The sequence below is a fragment of the Notolepis coatsorum genome, assembly GCF_963971535.1.
Source record: "Notolepis coatsorum genome assembly, chromosome: 1".
Taxonomy (NCBI): Eukaryota; Metazoa; Chordata; class Actinopteri; order Aulopiformes; family Paralepididae; genus Notolepis; species Notolepis coatsorum.
Window position 1 is genome coordinate 277,640,727 of NC_140165.1, and position 16,258 is coordinate 277,656,984.

Consider the following 16,258-nt stretch of genomic DNA (forward strand, 5'->3'; position numbering starts at 1 on the left):
ATACCTATTTAATTAGTATACAGCCCAACTCACTTGAACTCATGTTCTAAGCCCCGGAACCTCCAATCCGTTTTGACAGACCTATAAACCAGTGACTTGGCCGCCTAAGCACCACAGCGTCCTGTATGCTGAGGCTTCCAAGTCTCCACAAATCTGATAGGCCCGTCGGATACAGAGACCCTGATGCTCGCTCTGTCCCCCCGCGTCAAGGTGCTAAGCTTGATGAGAGTTTGCAGAGTCTCAATTTGTTACCCATAGGCGCTGGTGAGTGTACATCTCATGCAGCTGATATGGTTGGTAGGGTGCTAACCTACCAAATGGTTGCTGTCAGGAAATCCCTTCTGAATGAAATAGATTACAAATTCACTTTACTTTACTCTGGGTTTAGAGCAAGGACGGACATCTTTACATATTATACTTAAAATATATACAAAATGCATGTAGTATTCTATGTCATGTTTCTTCCTAAATGACAATAACACTACATATTCTTCCTCTTGACAGATGAGCGGTATGTCAAGTGCAGTTTGCACTTGCTTGAGTGTCACGTGTCAGGGCCCCAGAAGGTAATTTCTCCCTTTGTTGCCCTCATCTCTGCTTGCTGCTCTGGGGTTAGTTTCTCCCCCATGTTTCTCCCGTCAAGTGCAGGTTGCACTTGCTTGAGTGTCACGTGTCAGGGCCCCAGAAGGTAATTTCTCCCTTTGTTGCCCTCATCTCTGCTTGCTGCTCTGGGGTTAGTTTCTCCCCCATGTTTCTCCCGTCAAGTGCAGGTTGCACTTGCTTGAGTGTCATGTGTCAGGGCCCCAGAAGGTAATTTCTCCCTTTGTTGCCCTCATCTCTGCTTGCTGCTCTGGGGTTAGTTTCTCCCCCATGTTTCTCCCGTCAAGTGCAGGTTGCACTTGCTTGAGTGTCATGTGTCAGGGCCCCAGAAGGTAATTTCTCCCTTTGTTGCCATTATCTCTGCTTGCTGCTCTGGGGTTGGTTTCTCCACCATCTTATCCCCTGGATCTTGACCGGGGGTCCTTACTTCTCTTTCCATCATTTGGGCCATTGAAGCCCCTTTGGTGAGCTAGCGTCTCCTTGTGCTAGCTTCTCTTGAGCTATTACTCAATATGTTGAGTAATCAGAACTGTGTTCAGTTTCAGAGGTATTTAGCTCCCCATCTTGTTCAGGCTCAGACTCAGTTTCACCTGAGGGTGTCATCTGTGGCCCCGGGTTCTGATCCTTGATCTGAATGTCGCCATCCTCCTCTTCTGAGCCATAGAAAATGGAACAGTGCTCATAATTTATGTTTTTGGCCTTTAGGTACTCGTCTAGAGAGTTGAACGCCTCTATGTCAGTGGAGGGAGATACTCGTTTTGAGGTGGAGCCTGGCGCCTCATAAAGAGGAAGAATGACTACATCGTCTTCTTGGTTTTTTCCATTTCCACACTCGTCTTTGATAGTGCGTCGCAGTGTTCTTGAGCGAGACACATCACCCCTTACTGCCCCCGTTAAGCAGGTTGGCACCTTGCATGGCTGCCTCCGCCGTCTGTGTCTCTTAAGCCCTTGCGGGTTCCGGAAGCTCATGTAACACTGGTCACAGTAGTATGGTTTCTCTCGTGTGTGTACCATGTGGTGTAGTGTAAGGTTACGCTTCGCCTTGAAGCTCTTTCCACACTGGTCACAGCAGTAAGGTTTCTCTTCTGTGTGTACCGTGTGGTGAATTTTAAGCTCTCCCTTCGTCTTGAAGGCCTTCTCACACTGGGCGCAACCGTAAGGTTTATTTTCTGTGTGTACCACGTGGTGACGTCTAAGGTGATCCTTCGTCTTGAAGCTCCTTCCACACTGGTCACAGCAGTAAGGTTTCTCCTCTGTGTGTACCGTGTGGTGTTGTTTAAGTTCTGCCTTCGTCTTGAAGGTCTTCCCACACTGGTCACAGCAGTAAGGTTTCTCTTCTGTGTGTACCACGTGGTGTCGTTCAAGATCTGCCTTTCTCTTGAAGCTAATGTCACACTGGTTACAGCAGTAAGGTCTCTCTCCTGTGTGTACCACGTGGTGACTTTTAAGATCCCCCTTCGTTTTGAAGGTCTTTTCACACTGGTCACAGCAGTAAGGTTTCTCTCCTGTGTGTACCACGTGGTGTTGTTTAAGGTGATGCTTTGTCTTGAAGCTCTTTCCACACTGGCCACAGCAGTAAGGTTTCTCTCCTGTGCCAATTACTGCTTGCTGTACAGCCGGCAGCTCTGGATATTGTGATTTGCTTGGTTCTGTGAATTCCTCACTTCCCGCAAACGTTTCAGGGGACTCTGGGTGTTCCTCCCGTTCTCCTAGGTAGTCTAGACCCAGGTCGGGTATGGACACTCCCAATCCCTCATCCGAGGGTGATTCCTCCTCTATGATGTGGGAATGATTGTGAGACATCATGTTAGCACTGGTTTGTTAGCCGATGGTGAGCTAGTTAGCTTCCGTCTGGCTTCGTGTCACGTAGCCTCGGGCTAGGTAGCCATCCAGTTAGCATTCAGTTCACTCCTGGCTTGTTGGCGGATGGCGAGCTAGTTAGCTTCCGTCTGGCTAGGGCCAGCTCATGGGTGTTAGCACTGGCTTGTTAGCCGATGTCGTGCTAGTTAGCTTCCGTCTGGCTAGGGCCAGCTCATGGGTGTTAGCACTGGCTTGTTAGCCGATGTCGTGCTAGTTAGCTTCCGTCTGGCTAGGGCCAGCTCATGGGTGTTAGCACTGGCTTGTTAGCCGATGTCGTGCTAGTTAGCTTGCAGTTCTGTGAACGGTCGTTTTGACTTCGCTTCACATCCAGTCTCCCCTCCTCACAAACAGTATCTTTGGGCTAGGAGCCATCCAGCTCGCCTTTCTGTGAACGGTCGTTTTGACTTCGCTTCACATCCAGTCTCCCCTCCTCACAAACAGTATCTTTGGGCTAGGAGCCATCCAGCTCGCCTTTCTGTGAACGGTCGTTTTGACTTCGCTTCACATCCAGTCTCCCCTCCTCACAAACAGTATCTTTGGGCTAGGAGCCATCCAGCTCGCCTTTCTGTGAACGGTCGTTTTGACTTCGCTTCACATCCAGTCTCCCCTCCTCACAAACAGTATCTTTGGGCTAGGAGCCATCCAGCTCGCCTTTCTGTGAACGGTCGTTTTGACTTCGCTTCACATCCAGTCTCCCCTCCTCACAAACAGTATCTTTGGGCTAGGAGCCATCCAGCTCGCCTTTCTGTGAACGGTCGTTTTGACTTCGCTTCACATCCAGTCTCCCCTCCTCACAAACAGTATCTTTGGGCTAGGAGCCATCCAGCTCGCCTTTCTGTGAACGGTCGTTTTGACTTCGCTTCACATCCAGTCTCCCCTCCTCACAAACAGTATCTTTGGGCTAGGAGCCATCCAGCTCGCCTTTCTGTGAACGGTTGTTTTGACTTCGCTTCACATCCAGTCTCCCCTCCTCACAAACAGTATCTTTGGGTAGTTGGCTCTCGTCTTGGGTAGGGCCAGTTCGCTTCCTGTGGGCAAAGCACGAAATTATGCTGCACTTGTAACTCCCCCCAGAGCTCTATAAACATTATGTTACCCTTTAGTTGTGAGTAAACGTTGCTTTAATCACCAAGATAGAGCTTTCTATTCATTTGTGATATCCCCGAGTACAGCCTTCCACTCGAGTCGCCAGTAGAGCTTTCTACTTTAATTTTTGCCAAATCTGTAATTTAATTTTACTCCAGAGGCTTTTGACAGTAGTCCTGTCTTCTTCGGCCGTTTAGCACCTATTTTGGTTAGTATAAATGCACATCGCCAGGGACGCCATGTTGAATGCCCACGCTAGGTCTTAGGTCAGATCGATAACTTCATAACTCATTGGTCTGCTCATCTTGACATCAAACAGCGTCCTGCGAGGTGGTTGACATGCAGAACCAAATGAGTCTACAAAATGTTGTTGTTACCACTGACCGACAAGAGATAGCGAATGCACCGTTCCGACCCCCGTCAGTCATCGACCTTAGGTCGAGTGATTGAAGTTGCGGAATCTTTTATTTTATTTGCACTGGGAAGGACTATCTTTATTCAGATGAGGTCCATTTCCCTTATCCGTTACACGTATTATCACTATATGGCTTTACTTGATAATCCCATTATACAGTACACGTATTATCACTGTATGGCTTTACTTGATAATCCCATTATAGCTAGGGATAAAGCCACTTACACGTATTATCACTGTATGGCTTTACTTGATAATCCCATTATACAGTACACGTATTATCACTGTATGGCTTTACTTGATAATCCCATTATAGCTAGGGATAAAGCCACTTACACGTATTATCACTGTATGGCTTTACTTGATAATCCCATGATACAGTACACGTATTATCACTATATGGCTTTACTTGATAATCCCATTATAGCTAGGGATAAAGCCACTTACACATATTATCACTGTATGGCTTTACTTGATAATCCCATGATACAGTACACGTATTATCACTATATGGCATTACTTGATATATATTTCTCTCTTTAGGCCTGAGCTAGGGATAAAGCCACTTATTCTATTTTGCCTTAATGCATAATCATATGTCTCCTTCTACCGCGTGGTTGACATATTTCTCTTTAGGCCTCCGTATGGATAAAGCCCCACTTCTAAAGTTTTTACATCATTAATACTCCGTCTGGCTAAAGCCTTACTCAGGAGGTTTTTTACATCATAAATCAGGCACATTACAGGCACATTATTATTATTATTATTATTATTACTGGTAAAGTTACAATGCAAAAATACATCTCCATGCTTACCCGTCTTTTTAATCAAAACTCAAAGGGTGAAGTTACAAGGCAAAACACATTTCATGCTTACCCGGCCGTCCGGCCGTCTGGTCAGAAGAAAGGATACAAAGGATATTTATAAAGAGGTATTTTTAATTAGAAAAAGCTAGTTACAAGAAGAGACTGAAGTGGAAAATTTCCAATTCAGTTTAAAATAAGCAGAAAACAGAACATCTCATCTTGCACGGCTTGTGCCCCGTGTCTGGCAGCAGCATCTTCCTCTCTCCCCAAAAAGTCTGTAAGCAACATCTTCCTCTCTCTCCAGCTCAGTGTAAAATCTGCCTGTGATCTCGCCAGTTGGCCCTTATAAAGGGCCCCAGATCTCTTCTGCTTATTGGTCCAAATACAGCGCTGTCACCGTGATGTCATTTCACCAGCCAGTCAATGCACGGCTCGTGGGGACTGGCTCTCCTCCCATTTTACTCCACTAGGCCGTAACTCGAAAAGTAATTGTAACGTTTTCGCTGGAACAGACTCCCTTTGTTCTCTGCTGTGGAAAGTCCCCTCACTCCCCATCTCACTCAGACCCCACAAAGGGTTAACCAGTTTAATGCGTCTGCCGGCCGGAGAGCTCCGGAAGGAGGCCCTGTCTGGCAAGGTCGCATAGTTTTGGTCAACTCCCTACTGCAGGCTCATGGAGGGAGGGAGACAGATGCATCTGTACAGACCAAGCAGTATTGAAGTGAAAGCAACTCACACCTCCAGCATGAGTACATAGTACATAGTACATAGCCCAACAAATACTACAGATATATACAGATACACTTACATGTATAATACAGTACATATATATATAGCATACAGTGTACACATATATATGCACACACTTGTACCTATCCTTGTCTACTCTACGCAGAGTGTGACAACCTGCTGTGGAAAGCACCCTGCTCAGAGATTGCATTCCGAAGGGGCCCCCCCCCCCTTCGTTCTCACTCGCCCCAACTCAAGGGGATGCAGACGAGGGAGACTGCTGGCTATATTCTATGCAGACCGGACAGGGTTAAACTGTGCCGACTTGCTCTCAGCTCAGGCCTGCTCTTCACTCCGACTGCACATTAACTGTAACATAGTTTTATAAGTGTATAAAGAGTATACAGGTCATATACATAGCTCCAATCATATATAATAAACATAAGAATATTATACAAAGTGTCACTCGTTGACTTGTGGCACTTTAACATGTGTTTACACATAACGTGTTTCTATTCCATTGTCCAGGAAGAATCTACAGACATTCCCCATAATCATATATAAGATCAGGATGTCATACCACCCAGTGTTACTTAGTTGGCTGTGACACTTTACAGTATGTTATTTTTGCGACGTCACAAAACATGCGCTGTTTTGCGTGTGGAAGGGAGGGGCATCAGAGGCAAGCGTGCCCTGGGGAGGGGCCGAGCAGGGGAGAAAAGGAGGGGGAGAGTGCAATGAAGAAGGGAAGAGCAGCTTGGGGTATGAATCGAGGGGTTGAGGGGGGGGGGACAAGGGAGGAGGGGTAGTGGGGAGAGTTCTGAGAAGGTTATCGTACCGGATAGAAGTGATAAGGAAATGGAAGGAGGAGGTACGGCTGAGTTTGCAGCATGGGGAAAGAATGGTGGAGTTGGAAAGGTGGGGGGGGGGGGGGGGGGGTGGGAAGGATTACAGAGGGGACAAGTGGCCCTGTTGTGATACAAGGGGAAGATGATGGGGATGAAGATGTGGGGGGGGGGGGGGGCGTGGAGGGAAGGGTTACAGAGGGGGCAAGTGGACCTGTTGTAATGCAAAGAGAAGATGGTGGGGATGAAAATGTGGGGGGGGGGGGCGTGGAGGGAAGGGTTACAGCGGGGGCAAGTGGACCTCTTGTAATGCAAAGAGAAGATGGTGGGGATGAAAATGTGGGGGGGGGGGGTTGGGGCGGGAAGGGTTACAGATGTGGGGAGTGTACCTGGGGTAGCTGTAGATGTTGAGGGGGTCAGGGTGGAGGAAGTAGAGGATATTGACATGGGGGAGGGGGACGGCGGGGTGGGGGTTGCTAGGCAGAAGAGGAAGATTGAGGTAGTTGGGGTGTCGAGCTCTCAAGCTAAGAAGACAGGTGTGACGGAAGAACTTAGCAGTATGCAGAGTACACAGGGGCGTTTATGGGCAGAGATGGTTGTTGATAGTGATGATGAATATGAGAGCGATGGTTTTTCCTATTCACTAGATGCAATGAAACTGTTTTTAAAGTTGACAAAGAACAGGAAGAGTGTAGAGGTGAAAGATTTTTTTCCGGATAAAATTTTGTTTGTTGCAGCAGCAAAGGAACATATGAGGTGGTCCTTTTGTTGACAAAGATATATACAGGATGAGAAAGATTGTGCAGAAAGTGCTGCAGGGCCCCAGTGTGGAGGAGGCTGGAGTGGAATCGGTGTAGTTTTTGTTTTGTTTTATTTGTTTTTTTTTGTTTTACTTTTTTTTATTTCTGAAATGAGAGGTTTTTTATTGAAGGGACTGGTGTGGTGTCACTTGGGGCTGGACTTTTCAAGGTGTCCCGATACCGGGGAAAGGAGGCTGAGACTTTTTTTGTTCATCTCATACTCTTATAATTTTGTGGAATTTTATGAGGACTGGGACTATGGAGGATTCAGAGACAGGAGCGGGGCGTATCGTTTTCATGCCCGATGGGGAGGCCACGCATTACTCCTTCGGCAGATTTTTCATCAGAGTCGTCATGGGGGATGTTGTCTCTGCTGTCTTTTTATGTTACCGGCACCGGTACCTTGTTCAAGGGTTGGAAGGTATGACTGTGGGGCTCATCGCGGTCTACGCCGAAATAAACGGTTTCCTGATTCAGCCTTGGAGGGTGATGGTAAAGAGGACTTTGCTGGTTAATTTCTACCCGATGTTCGGAATGGGTTTCATTAGGGCGTTGAGCTCTCGAATCAGACTGCTCGATGGGAAGTCACTGAGGGCTGCCAGTCTCCGCACGGGGGAGTGGGAGGTGATGTTGGAGCGGCATCTGAACCAGGGAGGAAAAGGCGGCCTCGGACGGGGAGGAAAGGGTGACATACTGTCTGATGAGGATGTCGGTCCAGAGTGCATTTCGATCCCCTTGCTCTGTTTTCGGCCCCCGACATCATCGATGCCATGTGATATAAGATTGGTGGACGGTAGGAGCAAATGTGATGAGGCTGAAGGAGGATGGTCAGCTGAAAGGGCGGCCCTGCTTATCCACGGGATAAGTTTTGACTGGAGTCTGTCGGACACGCACAAAGGCCTGATGTGTTGTACCACGCGGGGAAAGGTGAAGCTAGAGACGCTCTTCTCAGGACAACGGTTTCTACGGTGCCTCTCCGGTGTCTCTCTCTCTGATACGCCCAGAACTTTGGATCGTTTAGGTTTCTTTTTTCCCTGTGGGGGAAAATTTCAAGTGACAATTTGGTTCAGGTTCAGCATCATTGTCCCTAATACATTTTTTTGTTTTGTTCTGTTTTTGTGTGTTTTGTTTTGTTTTGTTTTGTGTTTGTTGTTTTTTGTTTGTTTTGGTTTTGAGTTAGAGAGTATATTTTTATTTTTGAACGTTTTGTTGCATCTTGTGTAATTTTAGTAAAGAATAAAGTTTTTATAAAAATCAAATCTCTCCCTCTCTCTCTCTCTCTCTCTCTCTCTCTCTATCTCTCTCTCTCTCTCTCTCTCTCTGTGTGTGGCAGAACCCAGATTAAATGATTAATAAAGGACATGAAAATGTGAGAATTAGTGGCACAGCAAACGCTAGATTAAAGAACAAGAGAGACCCATGGCGGTGAAAGAGAGGGAGAGAATAAGAGAGGGATCTGGTAATCCGGAGGTTCCTGGTTTGATTCCCACTCCTCCCAGGCAGCATGTAAAAGTGTCCTTGAGCAAGACACTTAACCCCTAATTGCTCCTGATAGGCAGGTTGCTTATTGCTTATTGACAGCGGAAGAGTGCGCCCGAGTGCTTCCGCGTTTTCCCTGATTGGCTGCGACACGCCCCGCGGCAGGCGCGGCAGCCGCAGAGCGGAGCGGAGCGGCAGAGCTTGCGGCATTATGTAGGCGTAATCGCTGATGATTTTCATTCGAAGCTTAGCTCACCTGGCAGCGCTGTGGTCCTGCGGTCCTGCGGTCCGTTGGTTACAAGTTTGAATCCCTTGAATTTTTATTTATTTATTTTTTTTTTATGTGTATTCTTTCGCCGGTTAAGGTTAGGCATGGTTAAGGTTAAGGTTAAGGTTAGGCATTGTTTCGGAGTTGGTTAAGGTTAGAAGGGTTAAGTTTAGGCGCTGTTAAGGAGCTGGTTAAGGTTAGAGTTTGTCTTAGAGAATGGCAATAGACAGCCTATTTCCGCACTGCCGCTCTCTCGCGCTGCCGCGGTCACATGGTCACATTGTCACATTCTTGCACTCTTCCGCTGTCAATAAGCTACACGCAGGCAGATTGGCACATTGCATGGGTGCCTCCAGTGTCGGTTTACAGCCATTTACCATTTAGAGAGAGAGAGAGAGAGAGAGAGAGAGAGAGAGAGAGAGAGAGAGAGAGAGAGAGAGAGAGAGAGAGAGAGAGAGAGAGAGAAAGTAAGTAAGACTATTATATCTGTGTGATGGATCACGGTTTATGTGGGTTTTATTTTAGTTTATTCTAAGGTGCTTTGGATGTATTTTTGGTTTTCTCTGGTGAGCTGTCAATCACCAGACACCAGTTAATTGCCATGCGGCATGGCAGGTGTGTGGGCTTGATTGCCACCTGATTGGTGTCAGGTGTGCAGTGCCTTGAAGTAGGCTTGGTTGACTGTGTTCGGATGCTTGTCCATTTCATGTTTTCCCTCACTAGTAGAGTGTCTCAAGCTCATGATTTTAGGGTTTTCTCAGTCTATAGTGCTGTTGGTTTCTTTGTTGTTTTCAACTGCTAGGCAGTCGTGGTTACTTTGTTTCCCCCCTCCCCAGTTATTTTATACTTGTGCTTTATTTGTATTTATTTATTTTTTCCCCCCACCCTCTCTCATCGCTCTGCGATTCCAGTGGTTACCCCTCTGGGTACCTGCCACACGTTCAGGGACAGTGAGTGACCCACCCACCCACCCACCCACCCACCCACCCACCCACCCACACTCACTCACTCACTCACTCACTCACTCACTCACTCACTCACTCACTCACTCACTCACTCACACACACACACACACACACACACACACACACACACACACACACACACACACACACACACACACACACACACACACACACACACACACACACACACACACACACACAGTCTTCAGACAGACACACAGAGATGTAACAGACAGGAGGCAGAAAGAAGCACCAGAGAAGGTAGGGAGGTATGGAGAGAGACGTACTGTAACAGACGAGAGGCAGAAAGAAGCACCAGAGAAGGTAGGGAGGTACGGAGAGAGACGTAACAGATGAGAGGCAGAAAGAAGCACCAGAGAAGGTAGGGAGGTAATAATAATGCATCAATTTTATGTAGCGCTTTTCCAGGTGCTCAAAGACGCTTTACATGGGTAGAAGGGACAAAACTATGGCAAAACAAAAACAGAACAAAATAATACATGACAAAATCAAATAAAACTGACAGAATTAAAGGTCAAAAGCAAGATTGAAAAGGTGGGTTTTGAGGGCTGATTTAAAAGATGTCAGGGTGTTTGCATCGCCGATATGGCTGGGGAGGGCATTCCAGAGGGAGGGGGCAGCAGCAGCAAAGGCACTGTCGCCCCAGGTCCGGAGCTTGGTCGTGGGAGGTGTTAGGAGGTTGGCATCAGCAGACCTAAGGCGACGGGTGGGCGTGTGACGGTGGAGGAGGTCGGACAGGTAGGGAAGGGCAAGGTTGTCAGAGGGCTTTAAATGTGAGAGAAGTATTTTAAATTGTATCCTGTATTTGATCGGAAGCCAATGGAGGTCGTGGAGGACAGGGGTGATGTGATCAGAGCGACGGGTGGAGGTGAGCATGCGGGCAACAGAGTTTTGGACATGGAGTTTATTGAGGATAGTGTTTGGTGAGCCGTAGAGGATGCTGTTACAGTAATCCAGTCTTGATGAAATGAATGCATGAACCAGTGTTTCAGCAGCGGAGAGTGATAGGGAGGGGCGGAGACGAGCAATGTTCCGGAGGTGGTAGAAGGCCGTTTTGGTTATGTGGTTCACATGGGGGAGGAAAGAAAGGGTGGAGTCCAGGATGATGCCAAGGTTACGGACGTGAGTGGAGGGGGTGACAATGGAACCATCAATATTTAGGGAGAAATCCTGGGTGTGGCTGGTGAGGGATTTTGGACTGATAATGATGATTTCTAATTTATTGCAGTTTAGTTTGAGAAAGTTATTTTGCATCCATGTTTTGATATCTGTGAGGCAGGTGGTGAGGGTGGAGAGAGTAGCTGGAGTGATAGTCTTGGTGGAGAGGTAGAGCTGAGTGTCGTCTGCATAACAATGGAAGCGGAGGCCATGTTGGCGGAGGATCAGACCAAGTGGAAGGATGTAGAGGATGAAGAGCAGGGGACCAAGTACTGAGCCTTGGGGGAAACCATGAGTGATGGGGGCAGTAGGGGATTTGCAATTGTTGATGGAGATGAATTGGTGCCTGTGTGAGAGGTATGATTGGAGCATGTGAGGGGGATTCCGGAGATGCCAACGGAGGACTGGAGACGAGTGATGAGGATGGGGTGACTGATGGTGTCAAAAAAGCAGCACTGAGGTCTAGGAGGATGAGGATGGAGAGGGAACCAGAGTCGGCAGAGAGGAGTATGTCGTTGGTGACCTTTAGAAGAGCAGTTTCGGTGCTGTGTCTGGTGCGGAATCCGGATTGAAAGGTATCATAAAGGTTATTGTTGTCGAGGTAGAATTTTAATTGGGAGGCAATGGCTCGCTCAATGATTTGAGAGGAAGGGGAGGTTGGAAATGGGGCGGAAATTATCAAGGGTTTCACGGTTGAGTCCGGGTATTTTTTGGTAAGGGGGTGACAGAAGCAATTTTGAGGGCGGGGGGAAATAGGCCAGTGGTCAGAGAGGAGTTTTAAGATGGAGGTGATTAGGGGAGAAAGGGCAGGGAGACAAGCCTAGGATGGAGGGGATAAGGTCCAGGATGCAGGTTGAAGTTTTCATTGTAGAGATAATTGAGGATAGGTCTGATGCAGTGATTTCAGTGAAGGATGTAAAAGGGGGGTTGGGCGGTGGAGGGGGGGTTGAATCCGGAGGGGAGACAGTGTTGGTGGAGACATTTGTTAGTTGGGTGTGGATTTTGTCCATTTTTGTTTGGAGATGTGACAGATAGGAGACACATTTACTGACAGTGAAGGAATAGGAGATTGTGTCAGAGGGTTTAAGAAGTGTGTTGATGGTGGAAAACAGAGTCCTGGGGTTGTTGCTGCCAGACTTTATGATAGCAGAGTAGTGGGAGGACCGTGCAGAGTTGAGGGCGTCTTTGTAGAGCTGTTGATGTTGTTTGTAGGCATCTTTATGGACAGTGAGACCGGTTTTATTGGATAGCCGTTCGAGCTGGCGGCCTTTGGATTTAAGGTGGTGTAGGTGATCGGTGTACCAGGTGGCGGAGTGAGTGAAGGAGACAGACTTGGTTTTGATTGGGGCGAGCTGATTGAGACAGGAGGAGAGAGTGTTGTTGTAGATGTTGACCAGGTCTGTAGGGGAGCCATGCTGTAAGAGGGAGGCATCAGGGATGGTGTCAGTCAGTAGGGAGGAGAGAGAGGAGGGGTGGATGGATTTGAGATTACGGAATGTTATGGACCGCATCTGCTTGATTGGAGGAGTAGGGATGAGAATGTCCATGGTGATAGCCAGATGATCAGAGATGGTGAGGTTGCAGCAGGTGAGATTACTGATGGAGATGCCAGATGTGCAGACCAGATTCAGTGTATGACCTTTTTTGTGAGTGGGAAAATCAACATGTTGGGTGAGATTGAAAAAGTTTAAAATGTCCAGGAATTCTGTGGAGGTTTTGGAGTCCGAAGTATCAACATGTATGTTGACATCACCAATTTAAAAGGATGGATGGAGAGATGGCACAGAGTTGTGAGTATAATGTGCAGCTGGTTGAAACGCTGGGATATTATGTATAAAATGTAGAAATTAATATGAACGGCCTCCTTCCCTCAGAGCGAGCCCGCACATAAAGTCACGCGGAAACAGCTGTTCCTGGAGGCAGCATCCTTCTACGCTCATAGCGAGGGGGGCGTACTAGCGTAGGTCAGTGGCCAATCGGAGCGCAAAACGGGAACCCGGAAACACGAACGCATTGGTAAAAGCATAGACGCAGCCGGGATGGTAATATTGCTTGTGCCAATGCTTCTTTTGTGGAATGTGGCTATTCCACCTTTGACCATGTAGGAGTAGCCATCAGGGGTGGTCTGATTAAGAAAATAATAATCCAGGGGTTTTTGCCATGTTTCCGTTAAGCAAAGAAAGTCCAGGTTATTGTCAGTAATGAATTCATTGAGTAGAGGGGCCTTATCTATATTTAGTGATCGGGTGTTAAACAGAGCAAGTTTGAGATGTGGTTGGATTTGGTCAGACTGGTGTGCTTTGGGAAGGGGGCGGAGGCAGACAGAACGCACGTGTGGGTTGTTGTGATGACGTAATGTTGTTGAGGAAGTGCGCTGTGGAGACCAGAGCATGGAGATGTGATTGGAGTCAGACCAGGAGTAAGCAAACTTTATCCGGGAGGATCGGTGGATGTAGCGAGGGTGATGCAGGAGTCCAAGTGTTTTGATGACTGAGAGGCACGGAGGAGCGCTGACATTATTGAGTTTGAGTAGTTGTGAAACAGAGTATTTCAGAGACATGCCAGCTGGGAAGGATGTAATGTTGAATCCGTTGTCAGTCGGTCGCCAATGACTTGATGACCAGAGAAGAAGTGCCAGACAAAATGAGATGGTCCACAGCATGATAGAAGATCCGTGATAGTGGTAGAGACGTTAGTCGCTGCTACTCAACAGACAGGAGACAGTGGAGTTAGCTGGAGATGTTAGCCTCCAACAGCTAACTGGAGGGTGGCTAGCTGACAGCTAGCCTGAGGAGGCAGCAATCCCAGTCAACGAAGACCAACCACACCGTGCCAGTTGTAAGGTTGTCCAGGAAATAAACCTCGTAGTCCCACCAGTATGGAGCAGCGGAACAGTAACAAAAAATAATCCTTGAAAACAGCAGGGAGCTGGCTACCGTTGGAGGTACCGGTAGGAAGCTGCAGGCTAACAGTGGGACAGGTGAGTCCAAACAGTTTGGTGGAAATCCAAACAGAAAACAGGAAAATGTTTAAATAATTAATTGACTGAAAAGTAGAGATTGTTTGTAGAGACAAACAAACTTTGCAGGTAGAAAGTAGAGAAACTAAACAGATAGACTATAAAACTAAGTTTCAGATGGAGAAGCGGCGAAAAAAACAGCGCCTGCGTCCTCTCACACCGGACGTGTACGGAGAGAGACATAACAGACGAGAGGCAGAAGCACCAGAGAAGGTAGGGAGGTATGGAGAGAGACATAACAGACGAGAGGCAGAAAGAAGCACCAGAGAAGGTAGGGAGGTACGGAGAGAGACGTAACAGACAAGAGGCAGAAGCACCAGAGAAGGTAGGGAGGTACGGAGATAGACGTAACAGATGAGAGGCAAAAAGAAGCACCAGAGAAGGTAGGGAGGTACGGAGAGAGACGTAACAGATGAGAGGCAGAAAGAAGCACCAGAGAAGGTAGGGAGGTATGGAGAGAGACGTAACAGACGAGAGGCAGAAAGAAGCACCAGAGAAGGTAGGGAGGTATGGAGAGAGACGTAACAGATGAGAGGCAAAAAGAAGCACCAGAGAAGGTAGGGAGGTATGGAGAGAGACGTAAGAGACAGGAGGCAGAAAGAAGCACCAGAGAAGGTAGAGAGGTACGGAGAGAGACGTAACAGACGAGAGGCAGAAAGAAGCACCAGAGAAGGTAGGGCGGTACGGAGAGAGACGTAACAGATGAGAGGCAGAAAGAAGCACCAGAGAAGGTAGGGAGGTATGGAGAGAGACGTACTGCACTGCGGTGGAGATGTGGAGGCGTCTGATGCCCGCCGTGGGGAACTGGCGCGAGTTGATGTATGACACTTTCCTCAGAGCTGTGTTCACATTCTCCAGGTCCTCCCCTTCCATCACCAGGATAGACTGAGCTGGGTTGAAGTGGAACTAGAGAGAGAGAGAGAGAGAGAGAGAGAGAGAGAGAGAGAGAGAGAGAGAGAGAGAGAGAGAGAGAGAGAGAGAGAGAAAAGACTGACTTTTATTGTGTAACTGCCTTTCTCAGTGGGGGGTTCATGAATATTAATATAATTCATGAGTCTCCGCCCTCCTGTTGGGTTCTATGCAGGGCGAAGATATCCCTTTATTGGGGAAATTCCGGCATCATAGCATCATGGGGGGGGGTACAGGTAGTAGGAGGCATGATACAGGTCATATAATTATAGAGTAGAGAGAGAATGGAATTTCTAATTTTACAGATAAACTGATCATTGATTTTCTTTCGTTCAACCTCCACAACATTTAGTCATTTGTGCACATCATAGTAGCAGTTTCTCATTCCTTCCAACAAATTGCAAATGCTTTTGGACATGCATCAATTGCTTTCATACAATTCTCGCTGTTTTATAACATTATCATTTGCTTATGTCATGTCAGTCAAAATTAACTATACTTATGAATGCTGAAGTCATTACCTATACAACTAATAGTCCTCATTTCATTGCTCGAGTCATGATATACAAAAACTAGTCAAAATCTGTCAAGCTAATTTTATACATTTCTTTATATTTCTTTCCTGAAAATGTCCCCCAAATTAACAATTTATCTTGGGTGAACCTCAGCTTTCACTGATGAGGAGAGGGTGTGAAGCATTAGTTGATAAGTAACCAATGATAAGCCACTTCTCCACAGTTACTCAAAGCTGAATCCCATGAACCCTCAGTTGACAAGCATATATGAACCAAGCAGGACATAGTGTGTACCATTTCGACAATACTGTGACACAGAAATGGAAGGTCAGCATCGTGGAAGAGGGGCGAGGATGCGGGGAGGAAGGGGAAGGGGACAAAACAGGGGAAGGGGAAGAAGATGCCAAGTACATTCCAGATTCCTGATGAAATTATGGCTACAATTGTGGACCATGTTGTCAATCATAGCCTCACAATGGCTGAGGCTGGTCGAAGGGTGCAGCCAAATGTTGGGAGAACCACTGTAAATTCAATTATTCAAACATTTAGTCGGGAGAACAGGTGTGTATATTGGACAGTAATTCAGCACTAAACAATCTGCACTGCACTAATGCCTTTGTGTCATACATGAAGCTTACAGTGGGACAAGAACTTGTCACTTTTTACATTTTACATTTAGACTTACAGCTTTATTGCAGCACAGATTTATTCTATTGTAGTGTAAAGTAGTATTACAGTAAAGATTTGCCATATTTACAGTATGGTACTGTACTGCAGCATTTT

The 16,258-nt window shown here is 47.1% G+C and overlaps 1 protein-coding gene across 1 annotated transcript in view; it reads right to left on the bottom strand.

Moving 5' to 3' along the window:
* The window catches only part of LOC311224981 (calsyntenin-2-like), a gene marked incomplete at both ends in the record, with an annotated part of 513,638 nt that overhangs the window by 136,840 nt on the left and 360,540 nt on the right, over nt 1–16,258 (bottom strand). The window contains one exon of the mRNA XM_084310155.1: nt 14,809–14,957. Within this exon, the coding sequence (XP_084166281.1) occupies nt 14,809–14,957 (149 nt within the window). The remainder of the gene's footprint in view (nt 1–14,808; nt 14,958–16,258) is intronic.